The sequence below is a fragment of the Syngnathus typhle genome, linkage group LG21, assembly GCF_033458585.1.
Source record: "Syngnathus typhle isolate RoL2023-S1 ecotype Sweden linkage group LG21, RoL_Styp_1.0, whole genome shotgun sequence".
Taxonomy (NCBI): Eukaryota; Metazoa; Chordata; class Actinopteri; order Syngnathiformes; family Syngnathidae; genus Syngnathus; species Syngnathus typhle.
In genome coordinates, this window is record NC_083758.1 from 572801 (window position 1) to 600394 (window position 27594).

At 41.5% G+C, this 27594-nt stretch overlaps 1 protein-coding gene across 1 annotated transcript; it reads right to left on the reverse strand.

The window, feature by feature from the left end:
* caprin2 (caprin family member 2) lies at positions 1 to 27260 on the reverse strand. The gene is made up of 19 exons (XM_061269184.1): positions 27161 to 27260; positions 24251 to 24502; positions 24091 to 24153; positions 23944 to 24030; positions 16193 to 16431; positions 15489 to 15571; positions 14529 to 14606; positions 14280 to 14317; positions 11952 to 12107; positions 11180 to 11221; positions 10976 to 11101; positions 10778 to 10862; positions 10153 to 10193; positions 9635 to 9730; positions 7978 to 8118; positions 7383 to 7482; positions 6978 to 7039; positions 1263 to 1314; positions 1 to 850 (listed from the first exon to the last, which is right to left on the reverse strand). The coding sequence occupies exons 2-19, from the start codon at positions 24485 to 24487 to the stop codon at positions 279 to 281; spliced, it is 2298 nt and encodes a 765-aa protein (XP_061125168.1). The 5' UTR covers positions 24488 to 24502; positions 27161 to 27260; the 3' UTR covers positions 1 to 278.
* Between the last annotated feature and the right edge of the window lie 334 nt (positions 27261 to 27594).

The window sequence follows — 27594 nt, forward strand, 5'->3', positions numbered from 1 at the left end:
TAACTGCTCACATTTTATTTAGCCACACCAAGACACCAAATTGACCACTTCAGTTTGGATTTTAAGTCAACATATTGGCCATTTGTGTTCAACACCATCCCCACCACCAAAACAGTTTTCTTTCCATTGTTTGAGTTCATGGCAAGTTTGATTATTGACCAGTATCCCTATTTCTCATTTTAAAGAACTGTCTCAACAAAACAGTAGGAGTTTGGGTGAAAAGGTTACTGCACCCTGGATGACAATGTTTGCTACATAGCCAAGAGTCCACACAGAGCTCAGTCCTGGTAAAGCAAAAAGCCAGAAAATGTACTATACTTCCAAGTGCTTCCATAAATAGCGCCACGATGTAATCTAAGCCAAACCTGATCTCCTTGGAAGAGAGGTAAAATGGCATGGTTGCTAGCCGTCTCATGATCCGGTGCGCCATCATTAGCATAGGCTGACACCATTACTTCTTCGTTACACATGAGGTTGACGTAAAGTGGCACATTAATTGCTAGCTTAAGGATGTGGAACATGAAAACATACATTCCATTAACAGGACAGGTAAAGCGTCCAATGTGGGTGTCAAACATCTCTCCCATGTTGCTGTGCAGCTGATCAAAAACAATGGGCTGGTCTAGGTTGCTCGGTGCAAAGTTGACAGTGCGAGAGGCTGTGAATGCAACTCTCAGTGGCTGGGAGAGAGGGTAAAATTGCATGGGAAGAAGGGCAGTGCGATGGTGGCCTTGAGGACTATGCGAGACCTCAATGATGGAGACCGGAAGGGAATCGCTATGTCCAGAATCCACCGTTGTGAATTCTGCACGGTCTGGGCTGCTCATCTTTGACGACTCACACCAGGCTGCTGTGATGAAATTGTTTTGTGAACATAGAACCGACATGCTTCGTCAAATAGTTTCAGTTCTCAAAATTCTTTAACATGCCTGGCTATATGTATTTTGTTATTTAATACGCGAGACAACTCACGTTCATGTCTCAGGTTCATGTCTAGTGGTTCAATGTCTCTAGTGGTTCAATGTCATCTAGTGGTTCAATGTCTCAGGTTCATCTCTAGTGTAGTACACAAAGTTAGCAAACAGCACATTGAGCCTTTAACATCTTTAACACCAGTTTAACATCTGTGATGCTAATTATTGATCAACTTTGCTTAATTTTTCTATTATTTATTTAATTTCCCCTTGTCCATGGCTCTAACTGATATTGGTGGTGGTCCTTCATTCATGGTAAAAATGTCTGACAATATAATAGTGTCTTACCACTGGAATGATGCTGTACTCCACATCCACAGACATGTTGGGATCCAGAATCCTGCAAGGACGTCAAAGGTTGTTAAAATGTTTCTTGAATACCTGCGATTAGTGTAACTTGGCATGTTATGTAATTGCAAAGAGGCTACATGTAAACTCAAAAGTTTATGCTGAACAAAGGAAAATAAGGATATTTAAGCATTCTCTTACAACTGGAGCCCATCAGCATTTAATTGAAAGTCCCTTCCCGCTTGTTTTAGCAGTACACGAAGTTATGAGAGGGTGTGCGCACTTGTACAATTACATCTTAGTTGGTTATTTCTATTTTTGCCCCAAAAGAAAAAAAAACAGCATTTGAATAAGGGTGGGTGTGCACAGATTTTACAGCAATTATACAGACAAATGTCCGTAGCTAGTAATACCGTATTTATTCTAATTATCGCCCAGGGCGATAATTAGAGAAGGTTTATGTCCAACAGGGGGGTGAGCGATTAACAGACACTTTTTGTCCGATCCCCAAGGGGCACTGAAATGGGCGATATTTTGTATATTTTCCTTGTGTAGTATGCAATACCTGCATCTCACTGGTGTTCTTAACACTAGAACAGCAGCTGTTTTGATCTACCTCTAACAGCGGGGTGCGTCAATTGACGCTCCATTGATGCGACACGTTACCGTCGCACATCACATGTCGCGCACGTCTTGTTCGAGCGCACGCCCCGATAACGTAAATGTGTGAGGATATTGTAGTCGAGTGATGAGTGTAATTGTATCATAGTTTATGGAGGAAAAACTATTTAAAAGGGGCATTCGATGTGCTGTGAAATCAGTCATATTTAAACCTGCGCAATGACGTCGGCATGCGGTCGCGGAGGAAAACATACGTTTTGGGGGGAATTTTTTGCAGCATGGGCGATAGAGGTATCGATGTTTTTTATTTATGTCATTGCTAACACACACTGGGCGAATATTAGAATATGGCCGATAATTAGAATAAATACAGTAAAGCACAAACGGAGCTAGAGTGGGGCCCACCGGGGCACTGCCCCTGAAAAATGCCAGATCATTGACTATTGGGTATTACCAATTTCTCCTGAATTTATTTTTTCAAAATGTTCCCATCTGCCATTTATCGAATTTTTAAAGTCAGCATTTTCTGTAGAATTCATGGAGATTGTAAAGGAGGGGGTACGGATATTTTCATTTATGCATGCTGTAATTTATTTCAAATCACTATGTATATCAGGGGTCACCAACCCTTCTTAAACCGAGAGCTACTTCCTGGATACTGATTAAGGCAAAGGGCTACCAGTTTGACACACACTTCTGAAATAACCAATTTGCTCAATTTGGCTTTCACTATATGTTATTATTGTCATTTCCAGTTCACATGTAAATGTGATTTTAACAAGAATAGCAAAAATACAGTCAAATCTTGGTTTTTGACCACAATCCGTTCCAGAGGGCGGTTCGAGAAGCGAATCGGTCGAATTACGAATCTATTTTTCCCATTACAAATACAGTGGAGCGTCGGTTTTTGACCACAATACGTTATAGAAGGCTGTTCGAGAAGTGAATTATTCGAATTCCGAAGCATGTTTTCCCATTACAAATAATGGAAAAAAAATGAATCCGTTCCAAGCAACAACACATCTTTAACCATTTGCGCATATTTGTCCGATCGCGCAACTGCAGCGCACCGCAACCTTAGCGGGTCGCCGACCACGCAACTGCACCGCACTGGTCGCATTATTGCGACAGAGCCGTTGCTGAAATTTAGAATTTATTTTTAAGTCCTGATGTACTTTTCAAAATTTAAGAGGACCTAACTGCGCAGGGAGCTTAATTTTGTCCGAATGCGCAACTGCAGCGCACCACCAAACGCGCAACCGTAGCGCGTCGCCGAACGCGCAACTGCACCACGGTGGTCGCATTATTGTGACAGAGCCGTCGCTAAAATTTAGAAAACATTTTAAAGTCCTGATGTACTTTAAAAACTTTAAGTGGACCTCAGTGCGCAGGGAGCTCACTTTGGTCCGATCGCGCAACCGCAGCGCACCGCCGAACGCGAAACAGTAGCGCGTCGCGGATCGCGCAACTGCACCGCGCTGGTCGCATCGTGACAGAGCAATCACTAAAATTTAGAAAATATTTTTTAAGTCCTGATGTACTTTCCAAAATTTAAGTGGACCTCAGCGCGCCGGGCGCTCACTGTCGCATTGCTTTAAGAGAGTCTTTGTGTTTTAGGATGGCTTTACTGTTCCCACTTGCTTTCTTTGGAGGCATGATTCGGGGTTAATACAATCCTCAAAGTAACGAAAATACAATAACAACGGAGTCAGTCGCAGTAGCGTAGCCAGGAATTTTTCCAGTAGGGGCGCGCGCCCACAGGAAAGAAAATCGAACATCACTCACGCCGTTCACTGATCGCTAAAACAACATCCGGGTCCGGGAGGCAAACGGTGAATGGATAACATCGCGCACATAGAATAGCGCAAGCACATTCACGCAATATCGAAAGAAAAAAACGGCATGAAAATGAAGAATCGAAAAAGCTAGATTTTTTTCAACCGGGGTGCAGGGAGTCCTAACCGGGGCGCCGCCCCAGCTCGCCCTGGCCACTGGTCAGTCGGCATCCGGGCCGCGCGGTCGGGTTTTCTCGGGTTCTCCCGGCTCATCACGCGAGGTTCGACGTCCGAATTTTGATTGACAACCGAAGCAAAAAAGTCTCGAGTTTTTTGTTTGAATTCCGATTATTTCAAGAACCGGGACGTTCGAAAACCAAGGTTTGTCTGTAAAATAAATAGTTTTTTTTCCATGTATAATGCGCAAAATTTAACTAATTTATTGTCCTAGAATCTGCGGTGCGCATTATACATGGATGCAATTTTTTTATAACTTTTTAATTTTTTTTTGAAGAAAATCTTGTCATGGATGGAGTGTGGAAAGGAGCAGGGCGACCAAGTGAAGCTTGGACCAGGGTTCATTGGAGGAACACAAAACACAGACTTGGTAAACTAACATAACTCTCTAACAAAACCAACAACAGGACTGACCGACAAAGACGTGGAACAAAAAGACAGGGTGACATTACCAAAGACAGGAACAGAAACCAACCAGACATCATGACAGTAACACATACAATGATCCGACGGTGGGCGAGGGGCAGACAGGACTTGAATACAAAACACGAGGCAGGTGACAGCGGTTACATTGATTGAGGTGACACAGGAAGGGAGGGGCGACGCGAACAGAAACTATGGCAACCTAGACACATAGCAAAATTGGGGACATAACATGACAAATCTCCCTCGAATTAAAACTTAAAATCACCTTTCTTCTTGTTTGTTGTCAATCGCGCATCGCATTCCGCCATCCTGCCCGACACACTTAGTAAAATTCATAATTGACGACACACCGTTTGATGCGATGGTGCAATCCTTGATGGTGTGTTATTGTCAAATATTGTTTGTTTTTTAATCTCCATCGTGGACCGGACGTCATACGGAGGCAGTATCACTGCGCATGCGCACTATGGATCCGATGCGCAGAACGGATGCGCAACACACGTCAGCTATATAAAGAGCGAGAGTTCAGTTTTCTTCCTATTAGTTTCAATTCACAGTTTAATTAGCAGTTTCAATCAACAAATAAAAAAATGCGTATTACAGGTACCGTAATTTTCGGACTATAAGTCGCGTTTTTTTTTCATAGTTTGGGTGGGGGGGCGACTTATACTCAGGAGCGAGCGACTTATGTTTTTTTTTTTTCAAAAATTTTCCCAAAAAAAAAAGGTGAAACTGCGATAAACGAACCGCAATGTAGCAAGGAATTACTGTAATTTGAATTTCAAGTGACGACAGCAGCGCGACGTCGCGTCAGCAGCAGCTCGTCGAGTCAATCTTTGTCCTTTATGTAAACAACCGCGGCGCTGCTGTCGCGTGACAAACACAAACTAAGAGCCGAGAACGGCCCTGACGTAAAATTCAGAGTTATTCAAACAACTATTACATAAATAACACCAATAAAACCATCTGCGTCACTCCAATTCATTAAATCCATCAATCGTCCTTTGTCAACAATGCGTGCGCGCCGCTGACGGCTCTTGCACTTCAAAATATTCCACAGGCCCATATAACGATATATAATTTATATATCAAATAACTATTATATAAGCAATAATGTTATCAAACCATCTGTGCACTCTAAATCATTAAATCCATCGATCAAATTCCTCGTCCTTCGTCAACGCGTGCGCCTTGACGTCAGCCTCGTCGTTATACCACAGATCTACTATATAACTATATTGTAGCGTTAACAAAGTTCAAGGAAAGACGTGGGTTTGGTAAACGGCTCTTTATTTAACAAAACCTATCGTTTAGCCTGTTGTTGCTCGTTCATGACTGTTCTTGGTGTTGGATTTTGTCGAATAAATTGCCCCCCAAAATGAGACTTATACTCCGGAGCGACTTATATATTTTTTTCGCTTTTTTGGGCATTTCATGGCTGGTGCGACGTATACTCCAGTGCGACTTTTAGTCCGAAAATTACGGTAATATTTTATTTCACAACACTTTGCCGTGTTCCTTTCTTCTCTGCTGTTCACTTCAAACACGCTCCATACGAACGCAATGCTCTCGTATCAGACGCTTGCTCGATCACCTGCTCGTTTGCTTTCACAATGTACCCTACACAAATCCGAAACATTTGTTCGCTATTGAGTTTGCTAGCGCATGCGCAGTGATACTGACCGGCAGAATAACATCCGGTTGTTCCCAATGATGATCTTTTTTCTGAAATAATTTTACGTTTACGGACTTAAGTAACCCGGCCTTTTCATTTTAAACGAACTGATTGCGGTGGTGCCTTTATGGGCAGTCGGAGAAATCAACGCCAAAAAAAAAAATACATCCAGCCTAGTTAAGACCATACCAAAGACTATAAAAATGGGACCCATTGCCTCCCTGCTTGGCACTCAGCATTAAGGGTTGGAATTGGGGGGTTAGATCACCAAATGATTCCCGAGCGCGGCGCCGCTGCTGCTCACTGCTCCCCTCTCCCCCAGGGGATGGATCAAAATCACACGGGGATGGGTCAAATGCAGAAGACAAATTTCACTCGGGACTTTAAAAAAAAAATTAAAAAAAGTCAAAATTTGAGTGCGTATTATACATGGGCACAGGGTTTTTTCCAGCAGCGACATGCCATTTTTAGGGTGCGTATTATACATGGGAGCGCATTTTACATGGAAAAAAAACAGTAGATGCAGCTCACTGACAAGTCCCGCTATTTGAGCTAATTTTTTAAACAATTCGGCCTAAAAACAAGGAAATTCAGGGCCTGTTGTGTACATATAATATGATATGGCTATTATAGTACATTTAAATCAGTGCTTCTCAAATAGTGGGGCGCGCCCTGGGGGGGGGCGCGTATACTAGGCAGTACTAGAATAAAGTGTAATTGCGCATCTTCACAGCAGGGGGGCAGTGGCGCTCTCATTGTTACTTCTGTGACGTTTGCGACAGTGCAACATTTTACGACTTACAAGACAAGTTAGGATAGTCACGGTGGGGAGGGGGGGGCACGAATAGTTTTCTTCTTGCTAGGGGGGGGCGTAACAGAAAATAATTGAGAAGCACTGATTTAAATGATGTTCACGATTACAGCCTTCTGATAGAAACCACGACGTAGCAGCACTTTAGCTTAAGAGATTTATCTACTTACTCTCGGAGCACCAAAGAGAGGGCCGTAGTTCTTAAGATGAGACTGGAAAATGCATGTCCCCCCTGACAAACAGAAAGTCCAGTATCAAAATGTGTGTTACGCTTAAAATATTAGACAGAATCTGATTAAACCAGCATTGCAGTTTATGATGACATTTATGTTCATGGTTTATTTAGTTTCTTTTGGACATGGAATACAATTGAATATGTAGCTTGTCATAGCTGAATATTTGCTCAGTAAACACACAATTGACAGATAGTTGCGTGCTAACATCTTTTCACACAAAAGTAAAAATATGGTGTTTTTTAAAGAAAAAGAAAACTTATATTTACACACTTTTTACTAATAGAAAAAAGCTTTAACATTTTACGTTCAATTATCCTTTAAAAGCCACCAGAGGCATACCCAGTGTGTGCGAGTCATCTTCTGTGGGTGCAAACTCTGGTGGTGTTTGGGTGCAGGAATTGATGTACATTGGTTCTACATTTGCATCCCCGTTGAAGACCTACAGTAAAAAGAAAATTGTGTAAGAAATTAAGTAATACTACAGTGACCAAGTGTTGCAAAATGTTTGCTAATGTACATACAGTAATGCAACAAATCGATGAATCGACAACTAAAAATTATCAAATTAATCAATTTTTCTTTTTGATAAATTGCTTTTCTTTTTTCATTTAAAATTGTCAATATGTTCAGAATTTGAGCTTTTCTACATGTAACTCAGATTTATGTAGTTCCTCATGAAATGGGACAGATTAGCTTAGTGTTGAATCAAAATTAACCAATAGCTTCTAATTTGGAAAACTATGATCAACATTTTTCATAATTTAAATTTTACTATGATTCCATCTTCATTTTACTGATATGTAATGGACAGCCAAGTTCTTGTTCAGAACAGAATAGCACATTGGAAAAGTAGAACACTAAGCTACATGTATGCCACATGAGCACAAGCATTCTTGACAGTCATAAAAGGCAAGAAAAAAGTTGAAAGACTCACTGATGGGATATCATGAAATTGTACAGTAGTGACAGTTTGCCTTGCAGGCGGTGTGGAAAATGTATGCTCGGGAGCAGAAATAGAGATGCTTGGTGTCATCCTGTTACAGGGAGAAATCTTTCCGGATTCAGCCACCAGTGTCTGAGGAATAGAGTTTGAGTATGTCAAAAAAAAAGACTCAGCTATTTGAAAATTCTCAAACCAAATATTAGAGGCAGGGCAAAATATCAATGTGCTATTGCAAGGATGGCCAACCCGCGGCTCGCGAGCCGCATGCAGCTCTTTGGCTGGTTTCATGCGGCTCTTTTACGTTCATATCAACATTTGAGTTTATTTTTCGTGCGTATTTGCTTCGCTTGAGTTCAATATGGTATTTTGGTCAAACGCGCATGCGCGTGAGGTGAAATCCTGCAAAGGAGGATGGACAGACCCATTTGAGGAGTGTCAATTTCGCTCTCAAAATGGCAAGGAAAAAATGCACAGTTAAAGAATATATGACTATGAACACAGGGCAGAGCAATTGGTTTTGCTGGGTTTTTAATGAATGGCGACTGTGACTACAGGGGCCCATTAGGTCCAGAAAAGCTGACAAGACGCTAAACCAGGGGTGGCCAACCCGGCCAAAATGGCAAGGAAAAAATGCACAGCTAAACGAATATATGACGATGAACACAGGACGTTTTTAACAGAGTTAAAGTTGTTTTTTGTTGAACGCAACGGCAAGCCATTCTGCCTGATATGTCGGACGTCATTAGCGTATTTAAAAGCTTCAAATGTTCAGCGCCACTTCAGCTCACTTCATGCCAATATTGATAAGGACTTTGCAAAAGGGACTGAATTCCATAAGCACAAGTTTGGACACTTTGAAAAGTCAGGCAGAAAAGTAGGTACAGTTTTTCAAAGAAATTACGAAGCACTCAGAGACTGTCACACTTGCATCGTTTCAACTGGCTTATAACATTGCACGGGCTAAAAAGCCATACAATGAAGTGGAGTTAGTTAAAAAAATGCCTCAGTGACGTTACTGAAATCTTGTCTCCTGAAAACGACAAACTAAAACGAATGGTCTGTCCCGCCACACATAGTAAGTGAAAAAACTTGTTTTTGTTTGTGGAATTTGTTGAACTGAGAGTTTGTCTGTGAGACAATGCACACAATGTTCATTGTTGAAAATGTGGTCTGTGATTTTAGTACTGTAGGAGTCAATTTGTCATTATGTTGGTGCGTGACATAATAATGTCACTAAATTTGGCTGAGCAGAGGTGTGTGTGTGTGGGTGTGCGTGCGTGCGCGTGCGTGCGCGTGCGCGTGCGTGGGGGGGGGTGTTCATGTGTGCCCATGTGTATGATGTGGCTCTTTGCGATGACAATAGAAAATGTGGCTCTTAGTCTCTGACTGGTTGGCCACCCCTGTGCTATTGCATTGACACCTAAATCATTTTGCAAGTGCAACATACTTTAAGTTACGTTAGATTTCCCACCCTCATATATTTATGAACTTCAAACTGACAGATTGTAGACTCTGGCGTGCAAAACAAAGGGTGAAGAAAATTCCTTCTATTCAGACACATTAAGTGGTTCCTGTCTGGGGGATTGGGGGTGGTTGAATTGCAGTTTAAACGGATACCATAAAAACATATTTTTGAGGGCAACCTTACATTTGAGGAAATCTCCAGCTCATAGCTTTTTAGGCTCTGATCCCCATTTGTCAGTCTGGTGTTGTGGTCCAGAAGCCTGATAGGCAGTGGGGTGGACTGTGAATGGAAAATGAAGGGGTTAAATAAGATTTTTTAGCTAACACTTGACCATGACAGAGTGGATAATTAATGTGTAAAAAAAAAAAATAATAAAAAAAATCTACACACCCCTGTTTAGATCAAGAGCTAGAGAGAAAGTTATACCAGTTTTACTGCTACACTGAAAACCAGTCTTTCAGACCAGACCATAAAAGTCACCTGTTTTAATTAACCTGTTCACTTGAGGAATTTTCCAAATACATTTTCTGAGCATTCTTAAAATACAGCCTTTTCTGCTGCTTTCTAGTTGAGAAGTACATGGTTTAGGTCACATGGAAAATGTTTCAAAAACATTTGCTAGTGTGCTTTTTTGGAAATTTTATCAAGGGGTGTGTACTAGTCACACTTCTTGTAATAGCAACAACTAAAGGACTGCTTACATGCATTTCTTTGGGCAGGGGATCACTTGAGTTTTTCAAAGCTGTTGGTTGGGACAACAAAAACATTAAGTACATTGAGTATTAAGTAATTTACATTCATATATTTTATCTTGTTTGTAACACTGTTGAGCATTTCATCAGAGCAAAACTGACATCCACACAGTATGTTGACAACGGATGAGTTAATGGGGGGGAAAAAACAAAAACAAAAAACAGAAATGGTCAGAAATAACTGCAGTCATTCAAAAAAAAAAAAAAAATGAAAAGCAGACATTTGAATCATTTTGACAAACAATTTCATGTAAGAGGCCTAGACAAATATTTTTTGGGCAATCCGTTTTTATTTTAAGGGGTACTAATGTTTTTTTTTGTTTTTATTAGTCTTTTTTAAATATTATGACAGAAGTTATTTCTGTGACCACTGCAGATTATTTATTAAGAGAGGTAGTCACAATTATTTTTTCACGTGTGCAAACCGCTATTTCCAAGATATAATAAGGTGAAGAGTAATATTGCCTCCTAGTGGCATTTTGATGTATGACTAATTAGTAAAAGTACACTATAGCCTAATTTGGCTTTCATTCTAAATCTGACAGAATTGCAATTTGCAATGGTTCAAGATTACCCAGAGGAGATGACAATTCTGGTTGCTCCTTTTTAAATCTGGAGATTCCATTTTCAGAAGTGGACTCGCAATCTATAAGAGAATCCTAGACAGCAAGGTAAAGTCTTTAACAAAACTATTAATATCCATCATAAGAATGCTATGTTTTGTATTGATTTCTTAGTACACTGCTCTAAGTCTTCATTTGCTACATTCCACCTGCATGAAACTGAAAGAGCCATGGATCTTGGTCATCAGGTCCTCCAAGTATTTGTTCCTCAAGATAGGATCTTTAGGAAAGGCCGGAGAGCTGAATATCATTGCAGGTAAATCCTTGTGAAGGTCCTGCCAAGAATCACAAGGGGTACATAATGAGTCAAACACTGACTTTTTTTTTTTTTTTTTTAATATTTTTGCACTCACAATCTTGGAATTTCGCTCTGTTTTAACTTTCTTCTCTTTTTCCTGAAGAAAATAAAGTCATTCACATCATCATCCTGTTTTTTTAAAGGATTGCATTTTTCATAATTTTGCTCAGCTAATATCCTTTATTTGTACTTTTCTAGCCTTTTATATTTTCCACAAAAATTCTGAGGGGGAGCGGGGGCATATTTATGAATATAATATTTTCCTCTACTACAATGAACCAACCAAATGAATTTGTGTATGTATTTCTTTTTTTTGAGTGTGTGTGTGGAGTCAATCCCTTGTTTATTTTATGAAAAATACATATTTTATCAGCCTTACTTGAAGGATTTTGGAGGTTGGGGATGGGGTTGCCATTTGCGGACCATTTTTCCCATATATGAAATTGTATTTTTGTCAGACATGGGGTTACAAAGTTGTGTGGTCCTGTGTGAAGTAGTGCTAATGAAATTGCACTGCACATCCCTGGCTTGTATAATGGAACATGAAAATCAAGAGCCTTCCCTACAGAGAACTCTCTATACCTAAATTAGAAAATTATTATTAATTACAGGAAATGAAAAAAATCTAACAAATTTAAATAATATTTTAGCACACTAAAAACACGTCATGTTATGTTTTCAATGTGCTATAATATTCCTTAGTGTTCTAAATGTATTTTTTTGTTTCGAGTCAATTTTTTTTGTTGTCTAATGTTGAGTTTTGTGTTTTCAAGTTTAACAAATAAAATAAAATAGTAATAGTTTTTTTCAATTTTTGGAAATGTTACCTGTCTACTACCAGCTGATTTGCACTTGCCGGTAACTTTAGGGATTAGATTGGCTGCTCCTTTCCATGCTGTCTTGGCTGCAGCCTGAGGTGAAACGCCTTCATTGGAGAGCTCAAAATCCCAGTAGTCAGGAGAGTCATTCTCTTCCTTATAATTCTGAGCGAGAAAATTCACATGCCTGAAAAGCCTCAAGTTACATTCTACATTAAAGTGAAATAGGAAAAACACGGTGCCTAAAAAAAAATAATAATAATCATAGTACCCAAACAGGTCGAATTTGACCTCAGAGGTTCAACTTGTCAAGTGATGAATGTATGCCATCATTGATGATGTAACATTCGGTAATGCAATGAGATCCATTTAGCCATGTGTGTTGAAGCAATGGCATAAACCAGGGGTCGGTCACCAACCTTTCTTAAACCAAGAGCTACTTCCTGGGTACTGATTAAAGCAAAGGGCTACCAGTGTGACACGCATTTCTGAAATAGCCAATTTGCTCAATTTGGCTTTCACTATGTTATTATTGTCATTTCCAGTTCACATGTGTGATTTTAACAAGAATAGCAAAAATACAGTCAAACCTTGGTTTTTGACCACAATCCGTTCCAGAAAATGGTTCGAGAAGCGAATCGGTCGAATTCCGAATCTATTTTTCCCATTACAAATACAGTGGAGCTTCGGTTTTTGACCATAATGCGTTCCAGAAGGCTGTTCGAGAAGAGAAGCGTTCAAATTCCGACTCATGTTTTCCCATTACAAATAATGAAATAAAAATTAATCCATTCATTCAAAGCATTTGTTCATTTGCACATTTCTGTCCGATCGCGCAACTGCAGCGCCCCGCCGAACGCGCGACTGCAGCGCGTCACCGACCGTGCACCTGCACCGCGCTGGTCGCATTATTGTGACAGAGCCGGCGCTAAAATTTAGAAAATATTTTTAAAGGCCTGATGTACTTTCCAAAACTTAAGTGGACCTCAGTGCGCAGAAAGCTTCATTTTGTCCGATCGCGCAACTGCAGCGCACCGCCGAACGCGCAACCGTTGCCGACCGCACAACTGCACCGCGCTGATCGCATTATTGTGACAGAGCGGTCGCTAAAATTTGGAAAATATTTTTAAAGTCCTAATGGACTTTCCAAAATTTAAGTGGACCTCAGTGTTCAGGGAGCTTAATTTGGCCGGATCGCGCAACCGCAGCGTCTTTGTGTTTTAGGATGGCTTTACTGCTCCCACTTGCTTCCTTTGGAGGCATGATTAGAGTTGATGCAATCCTCAGAGTAACAAGAATGTAATAACGAACGGAGTCAGTTGGCATGCGGGTCCTCTTGGCCCATCTCGCGAGCTTCGACAACCGAATTTTATCAGACAACCGAAGCAAAAAAATCTCAAATTTTTTGTTTGAATTCCGATTATTTCGAGAACCGGGACGTTCGAAAACCGAGGTTTGACTGTAAAATAAATAGATGCAGCTCACTGACAAGTGCCGCTATTTGAGCTAATTTTAGAACAGTCCTGCGGGCGACTCATGCAGTCCTCACGGGAGACCTGGTGCCCGCGGGCACCGTATTGGTGACCCCTGGCATAAACCATAAAGTGTGCTGGGTTGTTCCAGGCAGATTGGCAATGTTGTAATCCCAAATTTCGGCACTAGAGTGTGATCAAATTGGCCTTGTTGTAATTCCAAATTCAGACAGCCGAGGACGCCATATTTCAGCACTAGAGTGTGATCCAAAGAGTGTAATTCCAAATTTAGACAGCAGAAGATGCCCAATCTTTACACGAGACCTATCCATATTTGCACACAATCATGGAGCCAAGGTACTTTTAGTTATTTTTGCTTTCCGCTAAAATATATAACCTGTAACAGCTTTGCAGAATAGTCACATATGTTAACATAGTGGTGCCCATGATCATAAAGTGTTAATGATTCATGTGTTAAGATAATCACAGTTTAGTAGGTTTGCTGTTACATATGTTAATCAACTGTTTATGTTCATCAATATTATGTGTATGATGATTGAGGACGTATAAAGGTGTTAGCTTGGGTCGAAACAGAACTTTTGGATGTAGTAAGGCTCAGAAAAAAAAAGAAAAAGGAAAGAAAAAGTTAAATAGAGAAGTAACCCACAACTAGCTACAGCTGCTAAGTGTTAGTTTGGGTTGAAACGTAGTCTTTGGGTGGAGTAAGGCTAAAAAAGAAAAAAAGATAAGTCAAGTAGAAATGTAACCGACTGCTAGCTACAACTGCGCAACCAAAAACTGTAGCATTCAGTCAGACTTAAAAAAACTCCTTGGAAAAAAAAAGAAAAGTGAACTGCAACCTCACCTCTTTCGAAACTTCAGGCTGTGTCAACTTGGGTTTTGCTATCAAAAGACATAAAATGATCAGACATCTACAGATGTAACTTTTAAACCTCTTGAATTTATTTCTTATTAAACACCACAAATGTATTTGTAATTAATTTTTGTCATCATAAGGGCCACCAATACATCTTTGATTTAAGGTATAAATTAGCTTTAATAGGGCTACCACCGGCACAGCATAGGTATCATCACAATAACTGCATAAACATACCTAGAGTAGCTTTGGAAGCAAGACAAGAGAAGTACTTGCACTTCAATAACCTGGTAACCTCCTCTTTCAGCAATTTAACTGAAAAAAAAAACCCAAAAAGAAACCAGACAGTTTTATGCATGTTTATTAGGGGTGTAAATCGCGGGTTTTGTCACGATAAGATATCATATCAATACAAAGAACCTCGATACTATATTTGCCGATATCTTAAAGCCTGCTGTGATTCATTCACGATACATCGCGATATAGTCCTCTACGATCGATATATTTTTTTTAAATAAAAAATATAGAATATCCTGATTTATAACAATTCATACGCAAAATCAACAAGGTACTGCAAGCTCTTTATTTAGGAAATTACAAGAGTATTGTAGTATACAAAGTGCTTATTTTAACATTGAACTTTGATGTTGTGTTTTTTCTTTAAATATAAATATAGAGATTTGTGGTCCCTGAATATTTGATCACCGCATGGCAGGATTTACAAACTGCACGTGTCTTGCCCGTTGAGCCATCTTTTCTTTGGAATCCAAAGTGCTTCCAAACGAATGACTTGAAGCCTAAAGGGGAGCAAATTTCCTCGTCTTTTAGGACACTAGCCATAGCACCAGCCCAGGAGCCGCGTACTAGTTGTCGACCCCCCTTTCACGTGCCTGCTCTGCTCACAACACAACACGCCGCTCACTGCTCCCGGAAAGAGGAAGCAAGCAACAATGAACTGGATTTCAAAATAAAGTCGCGTCTAATGTCCGAGGTCAAACACGACGATATAAATCGATGTTTACGTTTAGCATCGATGCCAATAAATCGTAGAGCATTATATCGATTAATCGATGTGTATCGATGAATCGTTACACCCCTAATGTTTATTGTACCAGAATTTTACCCAAGCTAATCAATATAATCTACTGTCCACGCACACACACTCACAAATACATTAATAAATTCTCTGATACGTACATGTTGATCCAGCCACTGTTTTTTCTTCTCCTTCCAGAAGGTCAATATACATTACAGACGCTTCCTCCATCCACTCCTCTAAACTTAAACGCAGTAAAGAAAATTCAAACAAATGAGTTTATTACGTGTTGCTGTTTTGATTAGGAAATTCATTTCTGTGAAGGGGAAATACTGGTGTCAAAACTTTAAAAACATACTGACTCCATGTTACTTCGATGAAATGTCTAACAATATAAATCCTTGTTTTAAAATCCGAACAAAATGTTCTGTGAGTTTCAGCATATCATACAATTAAACCTTAAACTTTTAAAAGTAATCTCTTATCGGCCTCATATATTTACTTTTTAAGGGCTGATGCAAATATTCGTCAAATATCTACGACGATAATCAGTCTGTCCCTAATTTCAACAGCAAATACACCACTTACTATGATTCCAAAACACTGTTCAAAATAAATGGCTTCCAAACGATTTTAAGAAAAGGACTACGACGACCCCTTGTGGCCGTAAAACTAATTTCATTCCATAAGGGACAGGAAAGCCTAAATAATTCAGTAAAAAAAATTTTTTTTTTCCTTTTTATTGTGAGGTCAGTGCTTTGTAACCGTAAAGTATAAAATTTAAACTGCTCCTCAAACCAAGGAAGATAGACTGAAAACCATAAAGCGTAGAAAAAAAAAATTTAATAGGCAAGAAAATAATCACCTCAGTCTGTCATCCTGCCTTACTCCGAGCAAGGTGGCCAGCTGGCTCAAGCTGTTGAGATGCTTTGCCGGTAGGTACGGCGCCTGGTTGTGTCCGGTTAGCAGGTCTTTCTTGACATGGGCCTGTTGTACTTTGTTTAGAAGGTGTTGGACTTGGAGCACCATGCTGAGCCGTTTCTTCTCCTCCTCCATTCTTGCCAGTTTCTCCCTCTTTATTGCCTTCTTCTGTGACCTCAGTAGCTGCAAAGCCAAGACAGTAACATTTGGATAAATGCTTATGTGTGTGAAGGCTACACGTTATTCTACTTTTTCATTTCTCGCACTTGTTTTTGTACTGCTACTACTTCCGTCATCCGATTAACCCAGGGGTGGGAAAACTACGGCCCGCGGGCCACATCCGGCCCACGGGACCGTTTAATCCGGCCCGCCAACCCTGAATAAATGTTATTATTAAACATTTTTTTGGGTCATTTTGCCTGCAATGACTGCGTTTCCCCAGTAGATGGGGAACCGCTCGCCTGCGCATTTACTACCGGAAGCCGTGTCAGAAACCTCGGTGCACACTCACAAGTGCGTGTACGTACTCAGTAGTAGGGAAATGCTGCACTCGCGCTCTATTTGTATCAGTCCCGAATTTAGAGCGTGGGCTGTGACGACAGCATTCTTGTAACTCACGCGCTGAGCTTTCAGATACAGTTTTATGCTAAAACCACCCACAAACCTTCCCCTGGAATCCTTCTATTAAAATGAGTCACCCAAGGAAAAGCAAGGTGGACACAGTGCCGAGTGTTTAAAAAAGAGTGGCCAATTTGGCTCGACGTACGCGACGTGACGTTCAGCCACACGAACATCAACATCAACCCGTCACAGATCGAGGTAAACGGGCCAACACCTCGGATCTCTAAGAATTGCTACAACAAATTTTACTCCAGACTATGACGCACTAGCAAAAAAGGGAGACCAACAACACTGTTCCCACTGAAAATTAAGGGGAGGCTCTCAAGTTTATTGTAAAAAAATGCATTTTGAATATGATTTGTACACATAGCAAGGATTGAAACTAGCGACCATTCTCATTTTCAAACAATGCAGGATGCTCAAGGACATTGATGCACCACCTGTTTGCGACTAATCTTAACCTGTAAAGTTCTTAAGACTTACTTTAAGGAAATGTTTCCCGTCTCCTCACCTCTGTTACCAGGTGTTTGTGAGTTAAAACTCAGCTCTGATTTTCAGATACCCCTCACCGTGTTGCTATTTTGATTACCGTATTTTGCGCCCTATTAGGCGCACCGGGGTATAAGGCGCACCTTCAATGAACGGCCCATTTTAAAACTTTGTCCATATATAAGGCGCACCGGACTATAAGTCGCATAAAATAGAAGCTTTACTGCAACAAACTGAGGTTGACTAGGGTTGCGGTATGCACCCACTAGCCAATAACCAACGAGCTCTCTAAACAATCGCGTTTCTCAAACGATCTCCTATAAAATGATTGGAACTGACTAAAGTTCGATCTAACGCATTGGTACTACTTACCTATGTTTCCCTTCCATATCGATCCGTAGATTTACTCAAAACATTAACAGAGCAGCCTATTTTGACATGAAATAGCCTCGCGCGTATAGCAGCTATCGTTATAGCATTAGCCATCCGCAATTTCCTATGAGCCTCAGCTCGCAATCTCCCATGAGCCTTAGCAAAGTGTAAACAATCGCGTTTCTCAAACGATCTCCTATAAAATGATCAGAACTGACTAAAGTTCGATCTAACGCATTGGTACTACTTACCTATGTTTCCCTTCCATATCGATCCGTAGATTTACTCGAAACATTAACAGAGCAGGCTATTTTGACATGAAATAGCCTCGCGCGTATAGCCGCTATCGTTATAGCATTAGCCATCCGCAATTTCCCATGAGCCTCAGCAAAGTGTAAACAATCGCATTTCTCAAACGATCTCCTATAAAATGATCAAAACTGACTAAAGTTCCATCTAACGCATTGGTACTACTTACCTATGTTTCCCTTCCGTATCGATCCGTAGATTTACTCGAAACATTAACGGAGCAGCCTATTTAGAAATGAAATAGCCTCGCGGGTACAACAGCTATTCGGTGACGCCCCCTGACTACAGTTCCCGTAATGTTGGGAAGCGCTGCGACCTTGTAATTTACTAGTCGTACTAAAACGTACTAAAACATTTTGGCAGCGCACTATGTACAACCAGTATGGATCAACAAATTCATCACTTGATCCATATATACGGCGCACCGGACTATAAGGCACACTGTCGACTTTTGATGAAAATTTGGGTTTTTAGGTGCGCCTTATAGGGCGGAAAATACGGTACTTTATTTGGATGTATGCTTTCACCGATTCTTCAAGATGATATATTTGGTCAGAATGTTTGCCGTTTGATGTGATCTGATAAGATAAACTTCTTTCATTAATCTGTCGTATTTTATGAGAATCACTGATAGCCGTTTTTTAGTGAATTATTATTATTATTATTTTTAATGCTGTTAATAAATGCATTTGGTTTAAAAAAAAACTTGTTTGGAATATCCATGCTTTACTACCTACTAAAGGCCAAACTCTTTTATGCAATGACCTTTACAGGTCGCTTATATTACTTCACACAAACACTACGTCCATCTGCTCCTGGTTCGGCCCTCCGGTCCAAATTTAGAACCCAGTTCGGCCCGCGAGTCAAAAAGTTTGCCCACCCCTGGATTAACCCCATTCCAAATTTCAACATATTCTAAATACCATATTTAATCTAATTATCACCCATATTCTAATAATCACCCAGTGTGCGTTAGCGATGACAAATAAAAAACATTGATACCTCTAATTACCGACCATGCTGCTAAAAATTCCCGCCAAAACTTACGTTTTCCTCCGCGACCGCATGCCGACGTCATTGCGCAAGTTTAAATATGAATGATTTGACAGCACGTCGAATGTCCCTTTTAAATTGTTTTTCTCCATAAATTATGATACAATTACACTCGTTACTCCGCTACAATTTCTTCACACAATTACGTTATCGGGGCGTGCGCTCAAACAAGAAGATCGCGATAACATGACGTACGCAACATGTGATGTGCGACGGTAACGTGGCGCATCGATGGAGCGTCAATTGATGCACCCCGCTGTTAGAGGTAGATCAAAACAGCCGCTGTTCTAGTGTTAAGAACACCAGTGAGATGCAGGTATTGGGCGCTTCCATTTTTTTTTCCATTCCAAAAAATTTCCGTTTTCGCAAAATTCACAAATTTCCGTCAAAATGTTCTCCATTCATTCTTAATGGCACATTCAACATTTACATTGTTACAGTTTAAAATTCACATCATTCAGCTCATTAAAATCACATTGGGGAAGATGAAATGAACAGGAAGTGCCCCAAGATAATCAGGAAGTGAACCCAAAGTGTCCCAAATTTAACAGGAAATGAACCAGAAGTGCCCCAAATTGAACCGGAAGTGCCAACAAACCGCAAGTGACCTAAATTTATCCGGACGTAACCCCGAACAAACCAAAAGTTCCGCAAATAAACCGGAACCTATAGTGAACCGGAAGTGCCCTAAACTGAACCGGATGTGCCACAAATCAAACCGGAAATACCTCATACAAACGGAAAGTGCTCTAAATTGAACCAGAAATGCCACAAACAAACCAGAAGTGGCCTGCATTGAGCCGGTTTCAACTTTAGGATTCCAAAGTATGTGTTACAAACATGTAGTTTTCATTTAGTCATATGATGGCGCCGCGGATGGCAGCCACGGTGAGTCGCTCTCTGTTTATTTGTCTTATTTTGTGTGTTTTCTGTGTCCTCTGCTGTCCATCCCAGATCACTTTAACCAGAGAAGCGCTGTTAAACATCGGACAGTCTTCTGGTATTTTCTCTCCTATTCTCTCCGATTCAGACTGTTTGTCGGAGATTCTAGCCGGGGCGGCGGTGCTGCACAAGCTAGTGCGCCGACGGCGGCGCAGAAAACGAGCCGGAGCACTCGTAAGGCTGAGGCAGAGAGGGTTCCGTTCTGCCCTACCGTCAATTCATCTGGCGAATGTCCGCTCCCTGGCGAACAAGATGGACGAACTGCTGCTCCTCACTTCAAGGAACATTGCGCTGTGCTTTGTGGAAACGTGGCCCAGCGAACGAACCCCCCCACCACGCCGTGTAGCTAGCCGGGTTCAGGCTAACGCGAGCAGATCGCAGTGCGGAGCTCTCCGGAAAATCAAAGGGAGGTGTTTCTACATTAATGAACGTCGGTGTACTGATGTCAAGGTGTTGAAAGAGTTTTGCAGCACTCTCCTAGAAACACTTTTCATAAACTGCCGGCCGTTCTATTCACCACGGGAGTTCTCCTCGATTGTCATGGCGGCTGTTTACATCCCACCACACGCACGTGCGAGTGAAGCCACGCAGATGCTGCCTGACCAGGTAACAGACATGGAGAAACTTCTACCAAACTCACGAATCATCGTTCTGGGTGATTTTAACAGGGCGAACCTCGCACACGAACTCCCCAGATACAGACAGCACGGAACGTGTCCCACCAGAGGGGCACAGACTCTGGACCACTGCTACACCGCTTTAGGTCTCTCGGACCACTGTGTAGTTCATCTGATCCCGGCCTACAGGCAGAAACTAAAAACTTCTAAGCCTGTGGTGAGGACTGAGGAAGTGGACAGTGGAGTCAAGGCAGGACCTCCAAGCCTGCTTTGACTGCACCGATTGGGGAGCTTTCGAAGCTGCAACTTCAGACTTGCATGAACTCACTGACACTGTCACATCATACATCAGTTTTTGTGAGGATCTGTGTGTGCAGACTAAGACCTTCTGCACGTACAACAACGACGACGACAAACCTTGGTTTACACAGAACCTCAGGAGGCTGCGCAAAGTCAAGGAGGCCTACAGGAGAGGCGACCGCGACCTGTTCAGGCAGACCAGAAACACACTGAACCGAGAGGTCAGGAAAGCCAGCAGGTGTTACGGGGAGAACCTGTAAAGACACCTCTCTGCCAATCCTGATCCCTCAACAGTGTGGAAAGGTCTGCAGAGCATCACGGGCTACAAGAAACGAACCCCCCTTCCTGTGGAGAGCCCAAGGCATTACTTCTCTGGTTCTTCTATATCAAACAAATTTGTTTTAGGTTCATTTACCTGACATGTTTCGGCGGAATCTTCCGCCTGCGGAAGATTCCGCCGAAACATGTCAGGTAAATGAACCTAAAACAAATTTGTTTGATATAGAAGAACCAGAGAAGTAATTGAAAAAGAAAAAACAAGATGAACCTAGTACAACGAGCCCAAGGCATGCTAACCAGCTAAACAAGTTCTACTGCAGGTTTGATCGGTCCTCCCACACAACGGGACTTCCTGCAGCACAATCTACATACTCACCTCTCCCCACACCTCTATCATCGTTGTCACCCACTCTTTCTCTTGCAAAGGCCGCACCCGCACTCCAGGTCCGCGAGGAGGAAGTGAGCCAGATGTTCCGGAGACAAAAGACCAGGAAGGCACCGGGCCCAGACGGAGTGTCACCTTCCTGCTTGAAAGTCTGCCCTGAGCAGCTGGCGCCCACCTTTGCACGGATCTTCAACAGTTCTCTGGAGCTGTGTGAGGTGCCCTCGTGCTTCAAGAGCTCCACCATCGTTCCAGTGGCCAAGAAGCCCGCCATCACAGGTTTGAATGACTATAGACCCGTCACACTGACATCTGTGGTCATGAAATCTTTCGAGAGGTTAGTGCTGAACCACCTGAAGGATGTCACGGGCCCCCTGCTTGACCCCCTCCAGTATGCCTACCGGGCAAACAGGTCAGTGGATGATGCGGTCAACATGGGACTGCAATACATCCTGCACCACCTGGACACCCCAGCAACGTACGCCAGGATCCTGTTCGTGGACTTCAGCTCGGCGTTCAACACCATCGCTCCTGACATCCTCCAACAGAAGCTCATCCATCTCGCGGTGCCTGCCTCCACCTGTCAGTGGATCACCAACTTCGTGACTAACAGGAGACAGCCTATGAGGCTGGGGGGCATCACATCTGACACCCGGACAGCCAATGCTGGAGCACCTCAGGGGTGCGTCCTCTCCCCTCTGCTCTTCTCTCTCTACACCAATGATTTCTCCTCAGGTGACTCTCCTGTGAAGCTCCTGAAGTATGCAGACGACACCACTCTCATCGGACTGATCCAGGACGGTGATGAGACTGCGTACAGACAGGAGGTGGAGCGCGCTGGTCTACTGGTGCAGCCAAAACCATATGGAGCTGAACCCGCTCAAGACCGTGGAGATGAGAGTGGATTTCAGGCGAGACCCTTCACCAATTTTACCCCTCACTATCCGCAGTAATACTATTCTCTCCACAGACACCTTCAAGTTCCTGGGAACCACAATCTCTCGGGACCTGAAATGGTCCGGCCACATAGACTCTGTCCGGAAGAAGGCCCAGCAGAGGCTGTACTTCCTGACAGCTCAAGAAGTTCAACCTGCTGCGAGAGCTTCTGAAGACCTTCTACACTGCCATCATCCAGTCTGTCCTCTGCACCTCCATCACTGTCTGGTTTGGATCAGCCTCCAAACAAGACAAGCACAGACTGCAACGGGCAATCAGGACTGCAGAAAAGATTATTGGAATCAACCTCCCATTTATCCAAGACTTGTACCGGTCCAGGACCAGGAAACGTGCAAGGAACATCTCTACAGACCCTTCTCACCCAGGTTGCAGTCTGTTTGAACTACTCCCCTCCGGACGGCGTTATAGAGCTCGGTACGCCAAAACCAGCAGACACAGAGACAGCTTCTTCCCCCAGGCTGTTGCTCTGATGAACTCACACCACTCAGAGTCTCAGAGTCATTATTGTGCAATAACATCCTGCTCTTCACACCTTTTTGAATATGTCTACACTGTTTTTGCCATTTTTCACATGTCCTGAGTGTTGTTAGTCACCTAAATGTTGAACAAAGGGTGTGTCTTACCGAAGTCAAATTCCTTGTTTGTTTGTTTTCCGAGTCAACCGGTTTCAACTTTAGAATCCCAAAGTTACTAACCTGTAGTCTTTGTTTTGTTCCAAATTTGGACTTTTTTTCCTCATTTATTCTCTTTGGCGTATTCACCAACTGTTCTATTTTCTACATTTTTGTCCGATTAAACCCGTTTCAACTTTTTTTTGTCATTTAACATTATTCTGTAGCATTCCCCAAGTATTTTTTCAACTTCTTCGCCTTCACACGCAATTTCTATGAAATTGCATTTTCTGGTATTTAATTACTGTTCGTAGGCCAACTAGAGCTGTTGGATAATCGCGATAGCTTGCAAAAGCAGTATGGGGAAGAGCAATTGTACCTTTCTGCTCAGAATTCCAAAGGCAAATGTACACAGTACCACTCACTGCTTAGCTAACATGGCAAAACTAGCTTAAGAAGCGGTTGAGTAAATGACGGGACGCTACTATCAAGTCACTCAAGTGTCAAATCGCCGTATACAAATTTCTTCTTTTACATTTAAATTGTCATTCAAAACTTTAACTTGAATAAAATTGCATTTGAGGATGCTCATTTATTGAACTAGAGTACGACAAAGTAGCACAAGTGCAACAAATTAGCTCACCTAGGATGCAAGTCATATTTTTCAGGTAAAGTTCCAGTAAAAAATTCGAGTGAATTGATTTTTATTGGAAAGAGACAATATTCAAGTCAGTGTAGTAGCAATTGGCTATTAAACTCTTACGTTTTGAGTCAAGCTTCCGAGTGTTTTATGGAGCTCCTTGGCAAACTCCAGGTTATGCACCACCTGCTCATATTTCTCAGTAGCAGCCTAAAAACAAAAACAATTTAGTCACAATAACTTGGTGTCATTTAGAAACGACGGACTCACCATCTGATCTTTATTTAAAGTCTCACCACAGGCCAGGCATCTTTTATAGTGTTCCAGTTTCAACTATGACAAGCAAGAAAAAACAAAATCCTATGCATTTTGCCTAACACACATCCCAGCATGCTTTTTAAACTCTTTAGCCACATTTTCATGTTCCTACCTTTTTTTTCTCCAAGTTGCGGACCTTGTTTTTGAGGCAGATAAGTCCATCTTCTATATAGTTTTCATACCCATAATAGGCATTGGGGAAATCAAAGCGCTGCAGGGCACCGAGACTTTCAGGTGAATCTCCTTTTGGACTCACAACAATCACATTGCCTTCTAATTTGTCCTTCTCTTCTGATTGTTCATCAGCAAGTGTGACACCCACCGTTGGGGAAAGAGGGAGCTGCACCATTGCTAGGCTCCACAACTACAAGAGGGAAAAATATTTGTACATCAGTATACAGACATTCAAACCCAGGTAAATATGTATATATGTATTCATTTATATTTGTATGCGTTGGGTAAAAGAGGATCTGAAAGTGAGTGGCACTTGTGTGGGTTTGCTTAAAATATTGATGGCTAGATATATACAGATGTTAAACCAGTGCTTCTCAAATAGTGGGGCGCGCCCCCCAAGGGGGGCACGGTGCTATTCCTGGGGGGGCGCGTGTGACCCTGGGGAACAGGCTTTTTTTTTGGCAGTACTAGAATAAAGTGTAATTGCGCGTTTACTACAGCAGGGGGCAGTGGCGCTCTCATTGTTACTTCTGTCACGTTTGCGACAGTGCAACATTTTACGACTTACAAGACAAGTTAGGATAGTCACGGTGGGGAGGGGGGGCGCGAATAGTTTTCTTCTTGCTAGGGGGGGGCGTAACAGAAAATAATTGAGAAGCACTGTGTTAAACCAATATCGTATCGATATTTTAGGTCTTCGTATCAATACAGTAGGGGAGGCAGGGGTGAGTAAAACTATTCATTCAATCATCTGTCTGTACAGCTCATGATTCCCCCCAAATAAATTCAAAATATATGCACATTTTTACTTTGAGTTTATGGTTGTGTTCAACATAAACCAAAAAGCAGTAAGGTATATTATTGCATCATATCGCATTGTGTAAAACTGTATTGAATCATAGCGTATCATGACTTGGTACCGGGCCGCCAAGCCGCACCGAATTTATTTATTTATTTATTTTTTAAATCGACGATCAATTAATTCAGGTCAAGACACTCGTCCCGGTCACGTGACATGTTTCCCCAGTCGAGCCCGCAAAGCTAATATGTGGCGACAGGCTAATTAACCAGGCAATGAAGCATTCAAAACTGATTCAACACATGGAGACCAAGCATCCTGCAATAAAAGACCAACCTTAATCACTTCGGGTGTCTCCGATTACGTCTAGATGGGACCGGCTCGTTTCTGAGAAACAAACTCAGTGCTCCCACTAATTCAACGTAATGGTGAGTTTTATTTTTGTCATTTGTACTTGTTTTTATGTCAGTCGTATCATTTTATTTCATCGTATTTATATATTTATTATAAATGTTTTATTTATTTATTTATATATATACCGTTTTTTTCCGTGTATAGTGCGCAAAATTTAACTAATTTATTGTCCTAAAATCTGGGGTGCGCATTATACATGGGTACAAAATTTTTTTTTAATTTTTTTTTAAATCTTTTTTTTTTTTTTTTTTTTTTTTTTTAAGTCCCAATGATCGTCACACACGCAGGGAGGCAATGGGTCCCATTTTTATAGTCTTTGGTATGGTCTTAACTAGGCTGGATGTAATTTTTTTGGTTGGCGTTGATTTCTCCGACTGCCCGTAAACGCACCACCGCGCACGGGAAAGAGGCGGCTCTGTATGGGAGAGACGTTGAAGAGGAATAAAAACACCCTTGGAAACCAAAACTTGCCCCTCGTCGTGACTCGGAGCCGCAACAAATGTTTCGGATTTGTGTAGGGTACATTGTGAGACAGCAAACGAGCAGGTGATCGAGCAAGCCTTGTCTGATACGAGAGCATTGCGGTCGCATGGAGCGTGTTTGAAGTGAACAGCAGAGAAGAAAGGAACAAGGCAAAGTGTTGTGAAATAAAATGCACAGAACGGATGCGCAAGACACGTCAGCTATATAAAGAGCGAGAGTTGTTTTCTTCCTATTAGTTTCAATTTACAGTTTAATTAGCAGTTTCAATCAGCAAATAACAAAATGCGTATTACAGGTAATATTTTATTTCACAACACTTTGCCTTGTTCCTTTGGTGTTAAGACTAAAACACAAAGGCTCTTCCTCTTCAACGTCTCTCCCATACAGAGCCGCCTCTTTCCAGTGCGCGGTGGTGCGTTTACGGGCAGTCGGAGAAATCAACGCCAACAAAAAAAAATTACATCCAGCCTAGTTAAGACCATACCAAAGACTATAAAAATGGGACCCATTGCCTGCCTGTGTGTGTGACGATCATTGGGACTTAAAAAAAAAAAAAAAAAAAAATTTAAAAAATTCATAAAAATTGGGTGCGTATTATACATGGGTACAAGCTTTTTTCCAGCATCAGCATGCCATTTTTAGGGGTGCGTACTATACATGGGGGCGCACTATACACGGAAAAAAACGGCAAATGTATTATTTATTTATATAAATGCCGGTCCGCGAAAATATTTCTGACATGTCCGTGGCGCAAAAAAGGTTGGGGACCACTGCCCTAGAGCACCACCAACATTGCTCCAGAAATAATTTTGGTCATCCGCATGGCTACTTGAAGTCTAACACTCAGATATACTTTTAATGACGTTCTATGACAATGCTGAAACAATTCCTACCCATTAAATGAAAACGAAAACCGTTTGACAGTTAATTGCTCACAAGCTACGACGATGAAACAAACTAAATTAATGTGCAAGACTGCATGTGTCTTCAATTTGATGCGATTTAAATACTGAAGAGCAAACTTCAATCAAACGTTGCCATCGTTCCTAACGCAAACCATACTTGTAATTATTTTAAAGACACTTCAATTCTTATTAGAGGAATGACGACGAGCATGTCGCAAAACAAACAACATCAGAAAAACCCACCAACCTCGTGGCTCTAGTTTGGGAGTTAATGAAGTCACCAGTACTCCTAGTCGTTGAGACTTTGCAAGGTGGTCAGTTTGCAGAGGGCGCTATTTCGTTTGCTTTTGATTTATAGTGCACTCCCTTTGGAATACTTCCGGTTCTACTTTTTTTTTTTTTAACCTTTTTTTAAGCGTATGAACAAGTGGCCCTTGTCTTTTTTGTTCATCACGTTTGGAGGCAGATATTTGAAAATAGAAAAACTTTGAAATGTTTGAAAAAAGGGAAATACTTGCTAATAGTGTTGCCAGTGCAGGAATGACTCAATTATTAAATTATTTATCAATATAATTATAAATTATTTTAATTATTGGTGGCATAGTGAAGGAATGGGGTCAAAATACAAAAAGTCCTGCCTAGCTACAAAAACAGATATGCTCAAACCTCATTGAATAAAGA

What these genes read in the sequence shown, in the direction of transcription:
- caprin2 (XM_061269184.1), bottom strand. Translation starts at nt 24,487, where the DNA reads ATGGTGCAGCTCCCTCTTTCCCCAACGGTGGGTGTCACACTTGCTGAT. An exon ending in AGCCTGAAGTTTCGAAAGAG is followed by an intron (nt 12,108 to 14,279) that starts GTGAGGTTGCAG and finishes TTTCTCGCTCAG; the next exon opens with AATTATAAGGAAGAGAATGA. An exon ending in CTCTCTTTGGTGCTCCGAGA is followed by an intron (nt 1,315 to 6,977) that starts GTAAGTAGATAA and finishes ACGTCCTTGCAG; the next exon opens with GATTCTGGATCCCAACATGT.